Source organism: Diabrotica undecimpunctata, chromosome 1, assembly GCF_040954645.1.
Source record: "Diabrotica undecimpunctata isolate CICGRU chromosome 1, icDiaUnde3, whole genome shotgun sequence".
In the NCBI taxonomy this organism is placed as follows: Eukaryota; Metazoa; Arthropoda; class Insecta; order Coleoptera; family Chrysomelidae; genus Diabrotica; species Diabrotica undecimpunctata.
Window position 1 is genome coordinate 171,986,667 of NC_092803.1, and position 21,471 is coordinate 172,008,137.

A 21,471-nucleotide genomic window follows, 5' to 3' on the forward strand; every position below is an offset into this window, starting at 1 on the left:
GGTCTTGTTTCTGCGGCATATGTCATTATTGGTCTTATACTGGCTTTATAAATTCTTAACTTCATCTCAGTGTTTATGTGTCTATTTCGTCATATAGTGTTATTAAGTCATCCTGCGAGTCTATTTGCTTTTGACGTGACAACGTCTTAAATTAGGTTGTGGCTCGGAGTCATTCATGAAAAAGTGTAACGCCCGCTCACGTCTGTTACGGTGAGTCACCGAACGAGAGAGAGGCCCGCCGGACCGGCGAATGCCTTGCGTCTCTCTCCCACTCAAACATGATCGGTCCGCTGCGCGCGTAGCACTAGAGAATTAGGCGCGTTGAATCGTCGTCCTATCCTCAACAAAATCACTCAAATAGAAATTAGTTAAGTTTAAGTTTACATGTACAATGTTTTAGTAAACAAAATATATTTCTATAGTTAAAATTTGTGCAATTCTTATTTTCATTCAATTCCTTGTTCCTATTGTGCAATTTAATAATATTCATATCAATAAATATTCTACCGAGAAAAAGACGTTGTCACGTAAAATTTTCGCCCGTAAAACCGACTTTACAGGCAACCGATTTTTTTTGTACTTGATCTCTCACTTCTTTGTCCAGGTCTCCATACCAAGACAGTGTAATTTCCAGGTATTTTATTTCTATTATTTGTTTAATACTGATGCCATTATTTTTTATATTTTACATCTGGTTTATTTTTTGCTGACTACTATTGTTTTGGTTTTCTGAGATAAGATTGTCATATTAAATTATTTTGCTCTTATGTTAAATCTGTGTAGCAGTCTTTGCAGACTATCTTCATGTTGGGCTATCGATATTTCGTCGTATGCTTAACAAAGTATTTTTATTTCTTTGTTTACCATTGTGTATCCTCTTCCTTTGTTTACGCTTTTGATGATTTCATTCATGATCAAATTTAAGAGCATGGGGCTCAATAAATCCCCTTGTCTTATTCCGCTGCCTATTTCTATAGGTTCTGTAAATTGTCCATCTATTCTGACCTGTTGTGTCTGTTTTTTTGGTAGATTGTTTCGATAGTTTTTATAATATTTAGGGGAACTTCTCTATTATACAGAAGATGGATTACATCTTTGATTCTGACTCTGCCAAACGCTTTCTATAGGTCAATAAGACACAGAAATGCTGGTATATATGTATATTTAAAAAACAACCACGTTTTCGGACTAACGAGTTCCTCATCAGTACTGTTACCAGGTATACATGATTGAAGCTACTAAATATGTGGGTACAAACCCTTTAAATGATATTAAATTTGTTATTACATTATTGCTGAAAAATTTATATAATGTTAAAGTTTTAAACAGATTTACTTGATGGAAACGCAAGACTCGCAATTGGGGTTGCTAGTCCTGAGACATAGTCAGACTACATCTGTATCAATGTTTTCCCATGTTTTCCCATTCAATATTTTTAAACATAAAGTCTAGCAGCATTATAAACATTGAACGTTTTTAAATGTTGATGTATTAATGTTTACACTTTCAATCGCCTATACTAGTTTGTAGACTATACTAGTCTACAATCGCCTAGTGCAGCAATTATTATGTTTTGGTCCGCTGAGTAATACGCTTTCGCGTAGTACATAAATATTAAGAGTAGTGGCTGGTTGTATTGCATCGTTTCTTTTCACAAAAAAACTTTTTTATAAGTGGTTGATTTTTCGTTCATATCCCAGAAAAAACTACATATATGGAGTTCTTCTTAGAGTCCCTACGGAGGTTGGCAATCATAACGATTTTCTTCGTCTTAAAATTTTATATTTTGGTCTTCTCATCACGTGGGCTAGGCACTACAGTTTTCTTGTTTGTATAGTGGTGATTAGTTCTGTTTTTTTACCAATCTCCTCCAGTACTTCTTTGATTTGTAAGGGCGGACGTAATTTCGGCCGGAAAAAGAGCAGGTACTAAAAGCCGGTAGGTAAATTCGGCCGGAGGTTTTAAGTTGCTTCCTTATCTCATAGGTATTTTCGGCCGCAAATCAAATAAAATAACAGAATGCTTTATATTAAAATATTTCTTTATTTCAATAAAATTATTACATCAACTTATTTCTATAAATTAAGTAAACTATAAATTTTTAAAAAACGTTTTGATGTGATACAGATTTAACGAAATTAATTCTAGAAATATTGTCAGATCGAAGCATATTTACCATGTTTTCGATAAATTTTAGTTTGTTTTTTACTTGTTTGTCTTTAATTTTTGCTGGAATATTTAAATTTTTTATTTTTAAATATGCATCGATCTGACAATCTTTTAATTTTTCTATAAAAATAAATATAGAAGGGTGACTTGAATAAAAACTAGAATTAAAGTGCGAATGGAATGATTCGCAGGCATTTGTGGTTCTTTTAATTGATGGGTTTTCATATGCCCATATATTTGGTGGAAAATGAGATTCTGGCGCTATGTAGTTTTCTAATAAATAGTCTGCGTATTTATCTATAAGTTTATGGTCCGGTTTGTATGACATGAGATCAAATATGAAACAATCTTCAACTTCAGAGGGGTCTAAATAAGTTAGCCCAAAAGTATGAGTAAGCCATTTGCTTTCCTCGCAGTTTTTATCTTTATACATTTGGGTTAACCCTAATGATTGTATTTTCCTATACCACGCCTGGTGCAAGTGGAATCTACAACCATTTAGTTTGGTTTTGGGAAAGACAACTTTTAATGCGTTATGAATTGCGATTTCAAAATCCACAAATACCTCCTTCGGTTCAAAAACAATATTATAAAGTTCAAAAATTTTAGATTTTACCAACAGAAAAAGTCTCATATATGTGTCACTGGTCTTATTGGGCAACAGACAATACAAAAGAGGAACATAATGCCCATTTTCCAGTCCATGGATGGTAAATAACTGATAAAAATATTTTGTACAATAAGAAAATGTGCCATCCATGTAAAAATCTTTCATTTTACATAAACTTATTATATTTGTATGGCAAGAAAAAACAATGATATTATCAGCTGTGCTGTTAATAAACAAAAAATTTTCACCTGTTGTGGTTTTCGGTCCATAACTATCGAGTACAGAATGTACATCGTGAATATCCTTAGGCAGGGCTGGTAAGAGCTTACGGCGGCTGTTGTACAAATTTCTTCTTATTAGACTGACATCTATCGATGACAAATTCTCTGGCAAATGATTTGAAAGAACGCTTTTAATAATTTTTGAAGGTTTCTCCGATATGTCTTCCTCAGCTTTGCGCTTGCATGAAGTCGTCACTATTTTTCTCTCCAACGTAGTTTCATCGGACTCGTGGTTGTGGATTAATTCACTTCTAGTAACTGTGTATTCCGCACCAACAGTGTACAGTTTGGCTAAACATCTTAAATTTTTCTTTATACACCTCCAACGTACTTCACCACTTTTTAATACGTCCTGTTTACAAAACTGAAACTTTTCTACAACTAGTAAGTCACAACCGCGTGAACTCTTAATTACTGAAACAGATGCCATCGTATACAAATAATATATTTTATGCTTTCTATCGACTAGTAGCTTCAAGATAAGTTATAATACTGACTAGCTATAATAATTTTATACCTGTTATTTGTGAATTTTATACATTTAAAGGAATAATCTTAAGTAGGTACAACATAGTTATTAGAATAAAGAGATAAGTAAATTAAAGGTATTTCCGACAGGTACACAGGATTAGGTATTTCCAAATAAATACACAATTAATATTTTACAGAAACTATGAAGCGTAATTACCAATATTTTAATCTCATCGTAAACATCAACCCCTCGGCCGAAATTACCCCTGTCATAAATGGTACCCCTTGATTTATGCAGGTAGGCCAAGGGATTACCGGCCGAAATTACGCCCGCCGGATTTGTAATTCTATCAGTCCATGATATTTTTAATACTCTGTGGTATAACCAGAGTTCGAAAGCCTCGATTCTTTTTAAATTACATTTTTTTAATGTTTACGTCTCAGCTTCATGTAATAATATTGAAAATATTATTTGGTTTCATTGATCAAAGTTTCCAAGTACTGATATTTTTTTGTGATGTGGTGTATATTTTTTGTTGTCTTTTTGTATTTAGCATATATTTCGTTTATTTAGCGTTTATAGTAATTCCATTTCACCGCCATTCATACTTAAGCTTTCGATTAGTTTTCCATTAACGGTGACTTCCTTTTTGATATTATTAAGCGTGCTTTTGAAAATTTCTTTGTGGCTATAAAACGTATCCCTGTCTAACTTCTCTAAATCTCAAAATAGCAATTGCTAATGTATTAGTCAAATACGACAGTAAAAATAATTTAGTAACTTAGTAACTATATAAGGTTTATTTAAAATATCATATGTACTTACAAACATTCCCCAGGATTTTCACATTTTCCATGAATTGGGTGGCAACCCGGTTTGCAAGCAGCTGAAATAAAACAATACAAATATAAATAAAAGTCATTCAAAATTATTTTTACTAGTTTTTTTAAGGCAAAAATGGGATAAATATTTTGTCCTCAGTAAAATCATATCTCAAGCAACAGAAGCAAAAACTTTAACAGATTATATACAATTTAGATGAGCAAAAAGTCTTAAGAGTAGCTTATCCAAATTCAGAACACCTGAGTATTCTACCATATTAAAATAAACTAAATAGACATAAAATACAGAAAATAGAGGATATAAATTTCAGTAACAAGATACACTTGCGTTAAATCAGGTCAATCATATATCCACATAATATGTCCACACGCATGATCACTGATATAAGCAAATACTGACAAAAAAACAAAAAAATATCTAAACAAATAATAAAAACAAGCCAAAAATGGAAGTAATATTAAGGTTTTATAAAAGTAAATATAAGAAAACTAATTTCTGTCTAAGCGGAGTCAAATTCATTTTGGGAATGATTTTATTACCACTGTCAAATAGGCAAAGAAGAATAAACACAACGCAAAGTTTATACAATTTAAATAAGAGAATGATAGTATTTGGAAACCGTAGTTTAAAAAATATAAACTACAATAGGTAATTCTGCAATAGCAAAATACAAAATAATCGGTGTAATTGGCAGTATATAAGGAAGAAACACTTCAATTCCTGCTTCAAAGGCAATTAAAAACTTATTTGAATAGAATAGATGAAACCTATTAAACATAGATATATACTGGTAAGAAATTTGTAAAATTCAACAGACCAACGCTAAAAAGTATCCAGCTAGACCATTAAAAAGATTACGTTATATGAGACAAGTACAGATAATAAGTAGTGTTTTGACTAAAAAACTACATTTATAAGTAATAAAATAAGAATAACTTCCTACCTTTCTCGCATGTAGCTCCTTTCCACCCGTCTATACATTGCTTCTCACCGTTCTGATCACAGATAAAATGACCGAAAGAATCGTTTCTTGGTCGGCAAAATTTTGTACACGTGGAATTGTAGTAATGCGTATCACATATGACGCGCACTCTGTATGTCAGTCGTGCACGAGGGCCTCTATGGTTAAGAGTATGCCATTCCGGACTGGGGTCTATAATACCGGAGTAGGTGGCTTCTTCAATGATGTTGTTGGTTGCTGAAAACAATAACACTTTATTAATGTTCAAATATACAATATATATATATATATATAATAACAATTATTAATGGTTATTTATAAAGCCAGAGTACGATAGTTACGCCGAGTTTGTCTTATTCTAGCCCTTCTCATAGTGTCTCCCTTATTCGACATTTACTAGGTATTCATTACATTATTCGAGTCTAATACGTTTTAAACAAAAATAAAGACTTGGCACATCAATTCCAGACATCTTTAAATGCCAATATATTTATAATTTGAAAACAATATTTTCGTTGTCTTGTTTTTTTTTGTTCTTATTTGTTGAATCAACGTAAAAATTAAAAAACATTGATTTGTTACATTTATGTGGCCCGGATATTCTGTCTGAAAAACTGATGACAAATTAGGATTCGAGATTAAAAGCATTTACTCGTTAGGTACAATAGCTAGATATTATAAACCATCTTATGTCAAGCTGCGGAGTGCAAGTGGTTAAGATGATTTACTTGTAATTGATTGTGCCCTGCAGGTCCATATTCAAATCCTTTCCACTGCGTTAGACTTTAGCAAAACGGTGGAATCTTTTCACAAAAATAAATAAATAAAATATGAGAGCTGGAGTAATTTTTATAATGAATTCATCATATATTTGCATCACCTTTTTATAACGTATCAAAAGAGTGCTTTTAACTGCATCTAATAAAAAATACACAATCCTAGGAAATAAACTTTATCAAGAAACAAAAAAAGGATTAAAACGAAACCTCAAGGATCATATTGATTATTATTGTATTAAAATTAAACTACTACAAGTAGAGGAAGAACTAACTGGCCCTATTGAAGCTGGCAATGGGATAAGAGAGGCAGATTCCCTGAGTCCTCTATTGTTCAACCTGATTATGGATGAAATAATAAAAAAAGTAAGAACTAAAAAAGGATACCAAATGGGAGAAAAACAGCTTAAAATAATCACGCAGACGACGCAATACTACTCTCTCATAGTGATGGTGATTTACAACGTATGCTGCACTAATTTAATATAAGCACCAGAAAATTTAACCTGTGAGTTTCCCCAAAAAAAAACATGGTTATAACAGCAAATTTAAGATGTAAATTGGAGCTGGAAGGTCAGGTAATAGAACAAGTGATGAAGTATAGATATCTAGGCATCACATTTGCTAGCTACGGAAAGCTCGAAACAAAAGTTGGAGATCAAGTGAATAGAGCAAACAGAGCCACATATTGCCTGAATGAAACAATATGGAGTAATAAAAATATCGGAAAAGAAATGAAAGGCAGAATTTACAAAACAGTCATCAAACCAATAATAACATACGCGACAGAAACACGACCTGATACAACAAGGAAACAAAGGATGTTAGAAACAGCAGAGATGAAAACACTTAAAAGAATTGAAAGTAAAACACTATATGACAGAGGTAGAAGTAAAGATATACGACGTAGATGCAAGGTGGAGAACATCAAGGACTGGGTATGAAATAGAAGAGTAGAAGGAACGATCATATAAGCCGAATGACAACAAATATAGTAGTAAAGACGGCAAGAGATGGTTCCCCAATACGAAGACGATCAGTAGGAAGACCACGTAAACGATGGAACGACAACTGGAGGCACATTGAAAAACAGTCATATTTATATAAAAAAGTAGAAGAATAAAAAAAAGAAGAAAGAAAAAAAAAATAGTAAAAAGAAAAAGAAGAAGAAGTATACGCACTAACAGCAGATAAATCTGATAATAAAGTTGAACAATTTTATGAACATCTACAAGGTTTATTACAAAGAAATGAGTCGACTATATTATTATTGAATGGGAAGGCGAAATGATAGAGGTGACATGACTCAGGCCAAAAAAAAAATGGTTCATAAACAAATGGTTCAAATTGCCATATCCAAGACTATAATACATCGAAATTAAGAAATACCAAGACAATTTTGAAAACTACATTAGAAAGATCGTAAAAACGATGCGATGATCCCGCAGATCAAAATTTACCAGCAGCTAAATTTGAGTCTTCGCTGAAAAAGTTCCACAAAAAATAAGACAAGAAAATATAACATTACTACAAGAAAAGGATATAAAAAAAAGGTACTACAAAAGTATGAATAAAAATTGTTAAAGCATAAAAGCAAAAATTGTCAAAGATAGCGGAATAGAAGATTCAGACAACATGGAACGTGCTAGAAATGATATTGCACAAATCTGAAGAAAATTCCAAAAGAAGGCAACAAACACCAAATAAACCCTGGATGACCAAAAATATTTTAGGGTTAATGGATGGAAGAAGACAGTACAAGCACAAAGATAACAAGAGATGCATAGACTGCGAAAAACAAAAATTAAATTAAAGCAAAAAAAATAGGGGATGACAGGAATATGTGACAAACTACAATTTTTACGAAAGACATGATGACAGAAGGATCTATAAGAACATTAAAGAAATATTCTGAATAAGAAATGGTAGAACTAACAAGAACAGAAAAAAAATATGTTACCAAAGTCTAAGAGACAAATGACAAATGCGAATAATGGCTTGAAACAAAGAACCAATAAGTGTGGATCAAGAACTTTTAGAAATAGCAAAAAAAGCGAAAAACCACTCATCTTGGATACGGCACGAGAGATATAACTTCTTAAAGCTGATAATGAAAGGACCAATTATTGAGGGTAGACAAGGTCATGTTTAACGACATATGACGTAGCTAAGAAACTGGTTTAGACTTCCGGCCATTAATAAGAAAGGTTCAAGACTGGAAAAAGTTTGCAGAAGTCATCGTCAGTATTTGTTAGAACAGAGCACTTGAAGAAGAAAAAGAGTGTACAATTATTTCTATCAGAAAAAGCTTGATATTCATTATACAATCTAGGAATATTTTACAATTTTTTGTGGAATAATAACTTGCATTCGTTTTATTTAATAAATCAAATGTGAATTTTATTATGCAAAATTATAATGCAATAAATTGATCATAATATTGACCGTCTAGAGACTGCTTGCGCCGTTGAATTTATACACACACAGTCACAACGTTAAATAAAACAAATTAAAGAGTCCCGAGCTTAACTCCTCATTATTCAAATCTAACTAAACCGCGGGAGAATCACATTCATTTCTCCGACACCATCCAACCACAATAAAATCCCTCGATAGCGTGGGCACTTCGAAATGATTCATAGGAGCTTGCATGAATGAACGCACGACTGTCCTAAGGGTGTGTTTTGTAGTCTATAGTAGGAGGTTTTATAAAACGATTGCGAGAGAGCCGACTGCCAATTATGGATGTCCCAGGGCAAGGACGAAACCCATTTCTGGCATACGCGTGCTTTTGTAGTGGTATCTTCTTTTAAGGATGTATTTTTTCATGACTGCCGAACGAAGGCGACAGTAATTGTTCTTTTAAGGGCGTTGGAATTTCATTCATAAACTCATGAATTACGCCGTGTTAGTAGCACTTCTGCTGGTGGAATTGTTTCTGTTTTATATCGAAATATTTCCTGATCAACTGGGTTTTACTAAATAATATATAGGACACAATAAAAGACTAGAAGACTACTAGAAACATAATTTTGCCTATCAATATCAATTTAACGCCTGTTTTAACAAGGCAATGCACGTTCTCACACGGCATGGATAATTACAATGTTATTACGAAAAAAATTTGTGATTTTTTGTTTTAGTGGAAATGAACAAAACCTTCTGAATAAGTTACCCCAATCAAACAATCACCTACTTGAGATCCGTTACCAAATTCAAGAAGTCTTGAATGAAATCCGTCAATAAAACATAAATCATTTAATCTCAAATATGTCTACATCAATATTATTAACTAAATAAGAAACCACGGCGAACAGACTCATTTTTATATAAATTTGTTATTCTTAAATGCTCGATCTAGGTTCTTCTTGAAATCGTGCCTTTGCCTGTACTCAGAGCCTCAAAATAATAAATTATTTTTTTAAATTCATTATTTTTTTTTGATTTTATAAATTAAAATTGATCATTTTCCAATCAATATTATTTATAAGAAAACTATTTGTATAGCCAGAATTAAAAAAAAAACTAAAAAAAGATTAATAGACAACAATAAAAATTTACTGATGAAAATAATGAAACCTTGAGGACACCTTTACCAACCAATAAATAATGGACCTATGACTACACCACCATCTGGATAATCATTGAACATAGAAGGCTGTATTCCAAAATGAAATCTGTAATCTTGCATTGTGCAAAAGAAATTATCATAAGGGCTTTCGAACTAAAGCGAATCAATATTTTTACATAAAAATTCAAGCGGACTTTATTTTTACATAATGAGGAGAAATCCTAAGATGGACTATAGGCTAATTTTGGAATGAAGAGAAGAAATTGATATACTGTAGGAACATAACAGTGTATCATAATGGTATACGTTCCATGTCATCAGGGAATAAACGGCAACGAAAGAACTTGCCAGAAAAGGTTCAGCTACAAAATACTTCGTTCCAGAAGTGCCAAAAAGCACCATCACTGGCCGGAAAAAATCTGGACTCGAACTCTCACTATAAAAATATATCAGATCAATTACAAGGCACTATGTACATTGGATCGACATGTGCTAATATGGCTGAAGTACTGCCGAAAACAAGCAGGAATTAGCTCAGAGTCATAATAGGCTTCTTTACTGGACAGGCACAAGTTAAAGGATATCATCTTACACAGGTCTTCTTTCATGGAGACTTAAGCTGCAAATTCTGTACCTTAGAACCCGAAGAAGTCAAACATGTTTTGCATAACTGGGAGGCATTAGATCGCAGGCGGTTAACATTTTTTAAGACTACCAACCAACTCCAAAAATTCATGGTATTCACTCACTAGACGTGTACAAGCTGATGCAGGGTTCAAGAATTTTAGAATGGGTATTATGAATGAATGGAGGATATACTATATGCCATTTGGTTGTCGTAACTTGGACTTGGCTGTGAGCACTGTTTGTGGTTGAAAAAAATCCCTGATTAGGAAGGACTGAATTTACATAGACTCGTGGCAACGAGATAAAACCGTTCCCAGAAACAAGATTGTAGAAATTGTGGCTAACATCCACTGATAGAAAAGTTTAATGAAAGTGAAATATCTGGAAATAAACTTATCCAGCGACAATAACATTGAAGAGGAAGTAAGAGAATAAGTGACAAAAGCAATCAGAGTAGCGAGATGCCGAAACGCAATATGGGAAAACCATATTGAAAACGGGAACAAATTCACGATGTAACGATGTGCATCGCCATAAGTGTTGATCTAGTGGCAGTACGTTACGCGGTCTTGGAGCATTGATCTAAAAACAGACATATTCTTTCCTGTGACTGAGTACTGATTATTCGCTGTCCGTTCCTCGCTGGACCGAGTGTTGATTGGCCCATTCAATCTCTATTCCTTTAACCTGTCTTTATTATTGTGTATATGTATTGTGTATCTGTGTATATTAACACACCCTAATAACCGTTTACATTGTATGACATTAATTGTATTTTATTTTTCGCAGGTATTAAACAGTGGGTCACAGCGCCATCGACACCGTCAGCGCCAGGATTGACGTTGTAGTTTTTATTGTACATATCTAAACCGGAAATAGCACTACTAGAGAGAACAAGGAGTAATGACATTAGAGACCTATGCAGAATAAACAACTTTAGGGAATGGGAGAAGGAAGAAAAACAAGATGGAACAGCCGCATCAGTGGAATGGCAGAGAAAAGGGTTTAGAATAGCCTGGAATGAGTTACCAATAATAAGAATCATTAGGGCAGGAGGTGACGTCGAAGAAAAACAGGCAATTTGCCTATATAGCAGTAGACGAAGAAGCTTCTTCGAAGCTGCTTTTAACTTTATTCGTTTTATAAGTTTACACTTTATATACACCATTGCACTTTGTTTCACGTTTTTCAGACAGTGTCTTTATGCTTGTGTTTATATTTAGCTAATCAAAATTAATAGTAATTTTACTTTTAACCAGTAAGATGCGTCACGCTTACAGATCAATGTCAAAAGATGTATCGGATTTAAATTTACATGAAAAAAACATGTATTAAATGTAATTTAAATTATTTTAATAAAAAAGTAATTTTTTATACATGCAAGTTTCCTGTTAATCTCTGTATATGTTATTTCTAAGTAAATACTTTTTAAATTAATTCAAAGATATATAAATGTATAAATGCAATGCATATTATGTCAAATTTATTTAATATATTGATATAACACTTGGAATTAATTATAAACATTCGTTTCGATCATACAAATAGCTTTATTTTGTTTTGGTACAAGAATCCTTCCTTTTTGTTCATGATGGGCGGTGTCTCTTGCGCAATACAAATTCAACATCGAAATAAATAATTAAATAAATAGTTTACAACTGGGCAGTGTTTTAATTGATGGTCTAACATTTCGCCTTCGGGCAACTGTCAGCTCTCTCTTTTCCTCCCGGTCTAGAAGCATTTGCCGCATTTTATCAATGATGGATGTCAGTTTCATTTTTATACGGGATGTTTCAAATCGGAGATATGAGTTCTTATAACCATGAAAAAGGTGCGGACTTAAGATTAAATAAAACAATGAATCAAATAAAGATCAAAATGCAGCAGGATATAAACATGCTACTCAAGATTTAATAAAAGAAAATGGATCAATATTACATAAAATACGCAGAAAACAGGAACACTAATAGATTTCAAAGCTTTTACATGTATTTTTCGTTTTTAACATTTTAATATCACCGTATAACGCAACTAAAAATGAAGATATTTTACTAATTTTAACCCTATAATGTGCTGTATTTCGCCAAGTATTAATGACTCATATACAAAGATCCACAGTGTCTATAAAAGGGAAATCCATTGTTAAATTAAGTTTTACCGATTATGCTTTAGTCAACTAAAAATTCTCTTGAAAAACTTTACGAGTAGTTCTAAATTGTTTAATGATCTTTAAAATTGATCAAAAGAATAAAATTAGTAGAAGGTACTTCGTTTAACACCAGAAACTACATTACAAGCACAAGTACCTCGTGCCCGGTAGCCTACGCGGATGCTGTAGAGATAAAAAGCTTACAACCCACACTAAAAATTATCTATTCAAAGTGACTCTCAACACAATTTTGTTTAAGGTAGCAAACGTCTTGTTCGTCTTACATAATTGCCACTTTTAAGTAAATTATATTTGAGACTCTAAATGCTCGAGTGTTTGATTTACTGTGAAGATTCAAAGAAAGATGCGTGGGTGGTTGCATAGTGTTCAACACTGATTAAATGTCAGGTTTATTGTAGTACAGAATTGATGAAAACAGATATGTCGGCGATGACATATCGTTAGGCGTAATTAGGCAATGATTGTGGTAGAAAGTTATGTGAATTTAGATTTTTCGAGAGAGATAGGTGGGTTGAAAATATAAAATATGTTGGGAAAGGTATGAGATTCAATTAAATGGTCTAAAAAGAAATCATTTTTATAATTGTAATAGAATCGATATATTTATTTATAACTTTACTGTTTAAACCGATTTTAGGCGAGGAGACAGAGTCATGGAGTAAACAACTCTAAGAATTTCACTAAGAGACAAAATCAGAAACAAAGGGTGTAGCAGCAGAACTTGACTCACAAAAGTAATAGATAAGACAAAAATTTAAGGTACAGCTGGTTCCTAAAAAACTGATACGACTCTTAATCAGATTTGATCATTTTGAGCAGTGTATTTGATTGGTCTGACATTATATTATATTTATTATGACAGACAAATAATAAAATAAACAAACAAACAACAAACAATTGATTACATATGTTAATTCATAAATTGTAATAATTATTAAGGTATAAAGTTTGATATTATTTTAAATTCCTGAATTTTATAAAGAGTATATAAATGATAGTTTTTACATAAAATAGGGTTGTTGTTATTATTTTTATTATTATTAACGAATAAAACAAACGACTTAACTCAACAATATATGTATTAAAGTAATAACTGTAACCAAATTAAAAGATAACTGCGCACTATCAGAGGCAGCAAAACATTTTAACATAAGCAGAACCACAGTTTTTCTATTACTAAAAAATGGAGGGTCATGTTGATCAAAATGAAAGGCAAACCAGTAAACATAAATGTGACACAAGCATATGCACCAACAGCAGATAAGTCAGAAGAAGAAATAACTAAGTTCTATAAAGATCTGGAAAAAGCAATAAGACTAACAAAGAAAGAGGACATAAACATAATAATGGGCGACTTTAACGGTAAGGAAGGTATGAAGACATAATTGGAGAGTACGGCCTTGGAGTTAGAAATGAAAGAGGCGACCTGTTGTGTGAATTCTGCCAGGAGAACGGTTTTGTCGTCATGAACACATGGTTTCAGCTCCCACCTCGTAAGTTATATACTTGGAAATCACCAGGAGACCGTCCAAATCGAATAATTAGAAACCAAATTGACTACGTTTTAATAAACAGAAGATTTCGTAACGCTATCAAAAGAATCGCAGCATATCCAGGTGCTGATATTGCATCCGATCATAATCCGCTAATAGCAGATGTGAGGTTAAAACTGGCAAAAATTAAGAGAATAAATACAAACACCAGCACGCCTATAAATGCAAGAGAACTGATGAGAGACGAAAATCTTAAGAAGAGTTATGCAAATCAAATTAATGAAAGAATGCGAATAATAGAACAAAATGATGCTATCGAAGAGATGGTCAATGATATTAAAGGAACGATTCTGGCAGTAAACAGGGAAGTTAAAACACAGATCAGAAAGAGAAAGCATAACGAATGGATGACGGACGAAATTATGGATCTAATGGAAAAGCGAAGACAACATAAACAACAACGTAATCAAGACAAATACAAACAGATACACAAAGAAATTCGCCAGAATGTTAAGAAAGCAAAAGAACGTTGGATGGTGGAAAGGTGTAACGAAATAGAACAATTGCAGGAAAAAGGAGATAGTTTTGGACTACATAAGAAGATCAAAGAAATATCGAATATACACAAAAGCCACCACAGAACAAGAATACGCAACAACAGAAACGAATACATAGAGTCAGAAGAGGAGATAGCAATGGCGTGGAAAGAATACGCAGAAAGACTTTTTAATGACGAAAGACCAACACAACCAACGCGCAAACTTCCTTCCGAAAACTTATCAGGGCCATCAATAATGCGAAGTGAAATAGAATATGCAGTTAGAACCACAAAGATGCATAAAGCAACAGGTCCAGATGAAATTAATATAGAAGCAATAAAACTAATAGACGAGGAGAATATCGAAATCTTGGTAAAGCTGTTCAATAGAATTTATGATACTGGTTACATTCCGCGAGAATGGCTGCAGTCATCCTTTGTGATGATCCTAAAAACAGCTAATACCACAAAATGCGATGAACACCGCTTAATCAGTTTAATGAGTCATTTGCTGAAACTCTTCCTTAGGATATTACACTTAAGAATGTACAAGATACTAGAAGAACTTAGCGGGTCAACACAATTCGGTTTTAAGGGAGGACTAGGAACAAGAGAGGCAATTTTATGTTTGAACACCTTAATACAAAACTGTTTAGATCAACGAAAAGATGTCTACCTCACCTTCATCGACTACGAGAAGGCATTTGACAATGTTAAACATGATATCATGATGGAACTACTACATAGGGCCAACATTGACCAGAAGGAGATCAGAATTATTCAGAATCTATACTGGAACCAAATGGCAAAGGTGAGGATTGATCAAGACCAATATAAGGAGGAATGTGAAATCCGGAAAGGTGTCCGCCAAGACTGCATACTCTCCCCGATGCTTTTTAATTTATATGTTGAAAATATATTTGCGGAAGCATTAGAAGACACGGAATTAGGCATTAAGGTAAACGGCATACCAATTAGCAACCTACGCTATGCGGACGACATAGTGATTATAACTGATAATTTGGAAAATCAGCAGTTATTACTTGATACGGTGAATAGCATAGGTAAAAAATATGGCCTCAAAATCAACATTTTGAAAACGAAATATATGGTCATTAGCAGAAACCCTCCAGAAAACCCGATAATATGCTTAGGTGACGATCGCATAAAACGCGTGAAAACTTTTAAATACCTTGGCACCACAATCAATGACCAATCGGATCCACAACAAGAAATAAAAACCCGAATACAAATGGCAAGACAAGCTTTTGTGAAATTCAGACCGCTCCTATGTAATCAAAACCTAAATTTCGAAATACGCTACAGAATGGTCAAGTGCTACATATGGTCCATCTTGCTTTATGGCATGGAAACGTGGACTTTGAAAAAAACATCTATCAACAAACTTGAAGCATTTGAAATGTGGTCATTGAGAAGAATGATGCGCATACCTTGGGTGGATAGAGTTCGAAACGATGACGTCCTTAAGAGAGCTGGCGTGGAAAAAGAACTCTTGGTTACCTTGGGCACATATTGAGAGGAGCAAAATATGAAATACCACAGTTAATCCTACAAGGGAAGATCGAAGGTAGGAGAGGAGCCGGCCGCAAACAATTATCCTGGTTAAGGAATATTAAAGAATGGACAGGAATACACAATACAGGCGAGCTGTGTCACGCCGCCAAGAACAGAATTCTAGTAATGAGATAGTCGCCTACGCACTTTGATGTATGGCATGTTAAGAAGAAGAAGAAGGAGGGAACAAGAAACTTTTGAAAAGCAAGGGTCTGGAAGACCAAAACTATAATAAATTAAGGTAAGTAAAAATAAAATATTTTGTAATATCTCCATCAACATTGATAACAACTTGTAGTCTTCGTCTATCTGCGTGAAAGGAACTATGAAAGTGTCTTCTTCAGAGACCTCTTCCCAAACCTGTTGTATACCGTGCCACAGCACTTTAACATTTTGAGGTATAAAATTACGCCGATACAACCGTTTTATAATAAATAAACCATTCTCGATTGGATTAAAACCTGGACTGTAGCTGGGCCATGGGTTTCAGTGTTGTTATTCTGGAGCCGCTGGTTTATTATATTTGCAGTGTAAACAGCACAGTTATCTTGTTGGAGGATAAAATTATTTCCTGATACAACTGGTCTACACTGGGAAAGATGATGTTTTGAAGAATATTCAGATAAGTCTGCCCAACAAACCTGCCATCAATACGCCATACCATTATCATTATTCTAGATGAAATCCATCCCCATACATTGGTGCTAAAATGACCAGCTGCTCGATATCTATCAACATCATCTGCATCATCAATTAGCCTATATTTGTCCACTGCTGAACGTAGGCCTCCCGTAAATTTTTCCACCTATTTCTATCTTGAGCTTCTTGCATCCAGTTTGTGGTGATGCGCTTGATATCATCCGTCCATCTAGTCGGTGGTCGTCCTCTGCTTCGATATGCCTCTTGCCTTGGTCGCCATTCCAGAATCTTTCTGGTCCATCTATCATCCGTTAATCTGGCAACATGTCCGGCCCATCTATCTATCAACATATAGAGTTTTAAATCCATTATTATCTAGTCTATACACCCCAATTTTGCCCCTTTTAGAAGGTTGAAAACTTTTCTCATCTGTAAATATTACCCTGTCCTAAAAACCTTGATTTTGTAGCTGATGATTTAAATCAAATATCAGTCTTGATTGTTGTGGTGTAAGAGCTTGTTTTTTTGCTGCAGTTCGGTACCTACGCAATGCTTTAATTCTGCGCGAAGTTGTTTTCTTTTTTCCCGGAAACTGTGACACAATTCTTTCAGTTTTCGTATATTCAAAAGGATTCTCTTCTAATCTCTCCAAAAGCGTACGATCTTCATGAGCGGTAGATATTTTTGGTCCTCCAGAACCTTGCTTTCTTTCGACAGTTTCTTGTTCTCTCCACCTTTTATAAAAGTTCTGCTTACGTGAAAATGGTTCGCTACCATTTTTTGAGGTTGAACAGAATAAGTTATCTGACAAATATTAAGATTTGGCAGTGATAGTGACAGTATGTAAATAATAAATATTTATGCTGCTAAATTTTCTACAAAATACGCTTTAAGAGTCGTATCAGTTTTTTTAGGAACCAGCTGTACGTGATCTCTAGATGTACGTGACATCCGAACTACTATAGAAAAATAATGGATATGTAAAGTATATGACAGATATTAGTAAAGAATTTATTTAGCAGTTAGACCTATAATCAGCATTGGATGATTATGGGTTGAAAAAGAACAAGAAATAGCACCTAGCATCGCTGCATATCAGTGCAATCAACATAAAATGAATTCCATTACAAATCCATTAAATTTAAATCTAAAAAATATTCTTAAGTCTTTGTCTGTAGTATTGTCTGTAAGTACTGTATTTCTTTGTCAGTTATTGTCTATTTATAAAAAAATAAGGTGTAAGTACACCTCCTCATCGTTAATGTATAATATTAACAGTAATCTTAAAACAGACATTATTTTTAACATTTACTGTATAGTTTAACTTGTTTTTTTTTAGTTTCCGAGTGGTTACACGCGCATAACTAAGCATAATTAAACAAATATTTGTACTCACCGGGTGATGAAAAATTGTTATGATCCACAGCCTGAAGAATCAGTGTAAACGACCTCTGAAAAGAAAAAAGAAAGAGTTGAGCATTTACGATACACCTTTTTAAGGCCTAATTAAATAATTTCGGTCTCACATAAATCTGTCAATATTTAAAAGAATGCTAAATTCTGTAATGTTCTCATAAAGTATTTACATTAGTCCAGTGAAGAGTGGTATAATTTTATGAAAAGTGCATTCCATTGTTTTAACTAATTTAAAAATCCTCGAAGGAAATGAAGAGGTACCAACAAAACAGGAATTTAAAAAAAATAAAAAATTTTAGGAACAATAAAACTGCAGCAGGTAATCGACTACTGGATAAATTTATCAAAGAAGGTGACTAACAATAGGAAGAACTAATATAAAATCTTATACTGAAAATCTTTGAAAAAAAAAAGAAGAAATGTCTAAGAAGTGTTCGGAATCTATTACAAAGTAAAAGGTTAGACATTTATAAAGGGCGATTAATTAGTAGGTTTAAGAAGAGAACAATCCGTTATGAATTAGATATTCACATTAAAGCAAACATTAAGTTAATGATGGATCAAATTAAAATGAAATTTGCAAAGGAATGAAGCATCTAAGTAATGAGTCACATTCACAAAGATAATGCTGGAAAATACCGAAAATAAGATAGGTATAGGTAAAGAGAAAAAACTCACAACCTTTTCTAATTACCACAGGAATGGGACAAGGATATCCCCTATTTATAACTTTTCAATGTTATTTATATTATAACATTGTGATATTGAGAGCTCTGATATTGAGAGCAAAAATGAATTGAAGTTCATGAATAGGAGACTAGAAAACGCTGAATAAAAAAAATCTAAAAAATAACCACAAGAAAACAAAATAAATAATGGTAATAAATGCAAAGAGACCTCTGACAACGATTTAACAGCAACTGAGTGTACAGTTGGAAACATATTCAAATTTCAAAATCACAGAAATTTACAACAGAATAAACTAAGATAGTTGAAGTACAGAAACACTTACAAAAATGCTTAAATTAAGAATAAGATAAGGTAGAGAATAGAAGAATATAGACAGCACATGAAGAAAAATAATACATAATATGGGGCTAAGCGCATGGAACAAGTAATAATGGAAATGTACGATAAACCTCGAATAAAAAAATTAGGGGGCTTAGACATATAGGAGGATTAGCAGAAAAGAGATTAACAAAGAGATACCGAAACAAAGTCTTAAGGGAAAGGGACGAAGTGAAAGACCTAAAAGAGGATGGTTGTCCGCTATGGATAACAATTTTAGTACCTCAGAGGAACCATCATATTAGGACAAGATAATCTTAAAATACAAATCTATCCATTATAGATTTAGAATGAAAAAAGACACCTTTCCACCTATTTATTTAAATATCTACCAAGTACGGCATTTGAGGTACCTTTTCACTTCCTTCCTTTCTTCCTTCACTGAGCCACTTCCTCGAAAGACGTGTCCAAAATGCACTATTATTTGGTCTGTTATTATTTGCTTACTACCTTTTTTTATACTCAGTTATTCTAGTATTGACACATGTGGGTTGTCTAAGGAGTTCTCGGCATACATGTCAAGTAAAACGTTTCCTTATATAGGATAACAAGAAAGACTAGGGCCTGACTCGGAACTAAACGGACATAGGGACTAAAATGAGACTCTTAACAGTCTGACTTTAGTTCCACATTAATGTCATGGCTTCTCCATCAATATCCCACTTAATCTCAACCAAAAGACTCAGACCCTCATCATACGAAAGCTTTTCTTACTTAGACCAAAGGTGTCACTGACAAAATCGACAAAACTTTTAAACCAAGAGGAATAGTTACCTTCCAACAAAGACTTTCATCTCTTGTCCGATCAACCAAAGACAACATTCCAAATGAACATCACGAAGTAGATAAAATTCCTTTTACAGACTGCCACCCGATCCTATATAGGCCAAACAAACCGTAGAATCCAAAATAGGATTTATGAACATTCCATTTCTGTTTGCAATTCCGACTCAATTTTAGCTCTAGGTCAACACTATCTTCATACAGGCCACAAAATTGATTTTGAAAACTCCAGAACCATAGCCACCATCCGCTTCTATAAACCAAGAATTATCCGAGAAGCCATAAAACTTAAAAAAAGGCCAAATTGTCTCAATAAAAGAGATGACAGCATACGTTACCTCTCATAAAGAAAATATCATCGGCTCCACCCGTCAATCAAAATCCAACTGTCAGAAATATTCGCGCCAATCCCCACGCTTACCCCCATGCCAATCTCCACCCAAACCACGTCACCATCGACGGTATAAATGAACCGTCCTCCATTCCCAGAGAGAGAATTGTTGTATATATAAATGTATGCACGAGCTAATAAATAAATATCAAATACATCAAATAATACAATATTAAAATCAAAACACAATATATATCAGGTTCGTACAGCATTTCCTAATCGCCGAAATTTGGGAGGCATAGAAAATTTTGCTTGAGTAATTTTTGGTAATTTTGTGTACTAAATTAAAAATTGATATGTATAAATATATAAAATTAATCAGTTTATTCTTACTAAACTTATTAAGAACACAATTTCGTAATAGATTAAAATAATGCATTCAAAATAACAATGTTGCAGATTTGTATTCTGCAACATTGTATGCGTTTGTGACAAGTCAATATATATCACGTTTGTCTGACCATAACCATAAACGTCAAATTTATTGAAATTATTCTATGTTTAATTACAATTATTTTAATCTTTACATCCTGTTAAATTTGTTACAACCACGTTTTTCGATATTTTGTTAGAATGATATAAGATCCATATATAGACGAAATATATTATGGTTACCATACGTAATCATTTCGACATATTAAGTTAGTTAATAAAAGTATTACAATTAATAATTCTCTGACAACATTATCATAATTTACTTTTTCTTTATCCCTATGCGAACTTATATTGCCTCATTACATTTTTCCATAATTTTCTCGCTGTGTCACATCAATATTAATGCCCTCCACAGACATGCTTAAGGGTCACCTAACAGGTATTCTTTGGTTTTTTTCTCTTACTTCTTACAGGAGCTGTCAACTAAGCGATTCTTTGTAATGGGTGATTGTCATTTTGAACATACATTGTCATCTCTCCCAAAATTCCACCCCGAAACACACCACCCGCGTGCCTCTACTTCATCTATCCCGCTATAACTTTGTTAGGTATTTTTTCTTCAGTATTTGCCTCCACTGCTTTAATTTTCAATATTTACTACTAATATCAAATCGTTAGCATGTCACTTTTTCCTGTTCAACATTAATAGCAAT

General features: G+C 33.3%; 1 protein-coding gene across 1 annotated transcript in view; it reads right to left on the reverse strand.

Moving 5' to 3' along the window:
* Ser (protein serrate) overlaps positions 1–21,471 on the reverse strand; it is a 508,706-nt gene that overhangs the window by 95,419 nt on the left and 391,816 nt on the right. The window contains exons 3-5 of the mRNA XM_072520565.1: positions 18,122–18,176; positions 5,319–5,573; positions 4,358–4,418 (exon numbers count right to left, since the gene is read on the reverse strand). Of these exons, the coding sequence (XP_072376666.1) occupies positions 4,358–4,418; positions 5,319–5,573; positions 18,122–18,176 (371 nt within the window). The remainder of the gene's footprint in view (positions 1–4,357; positions 4,419–5,318; positions 5,574–18,121; positions 18,177–21,471) is intronic.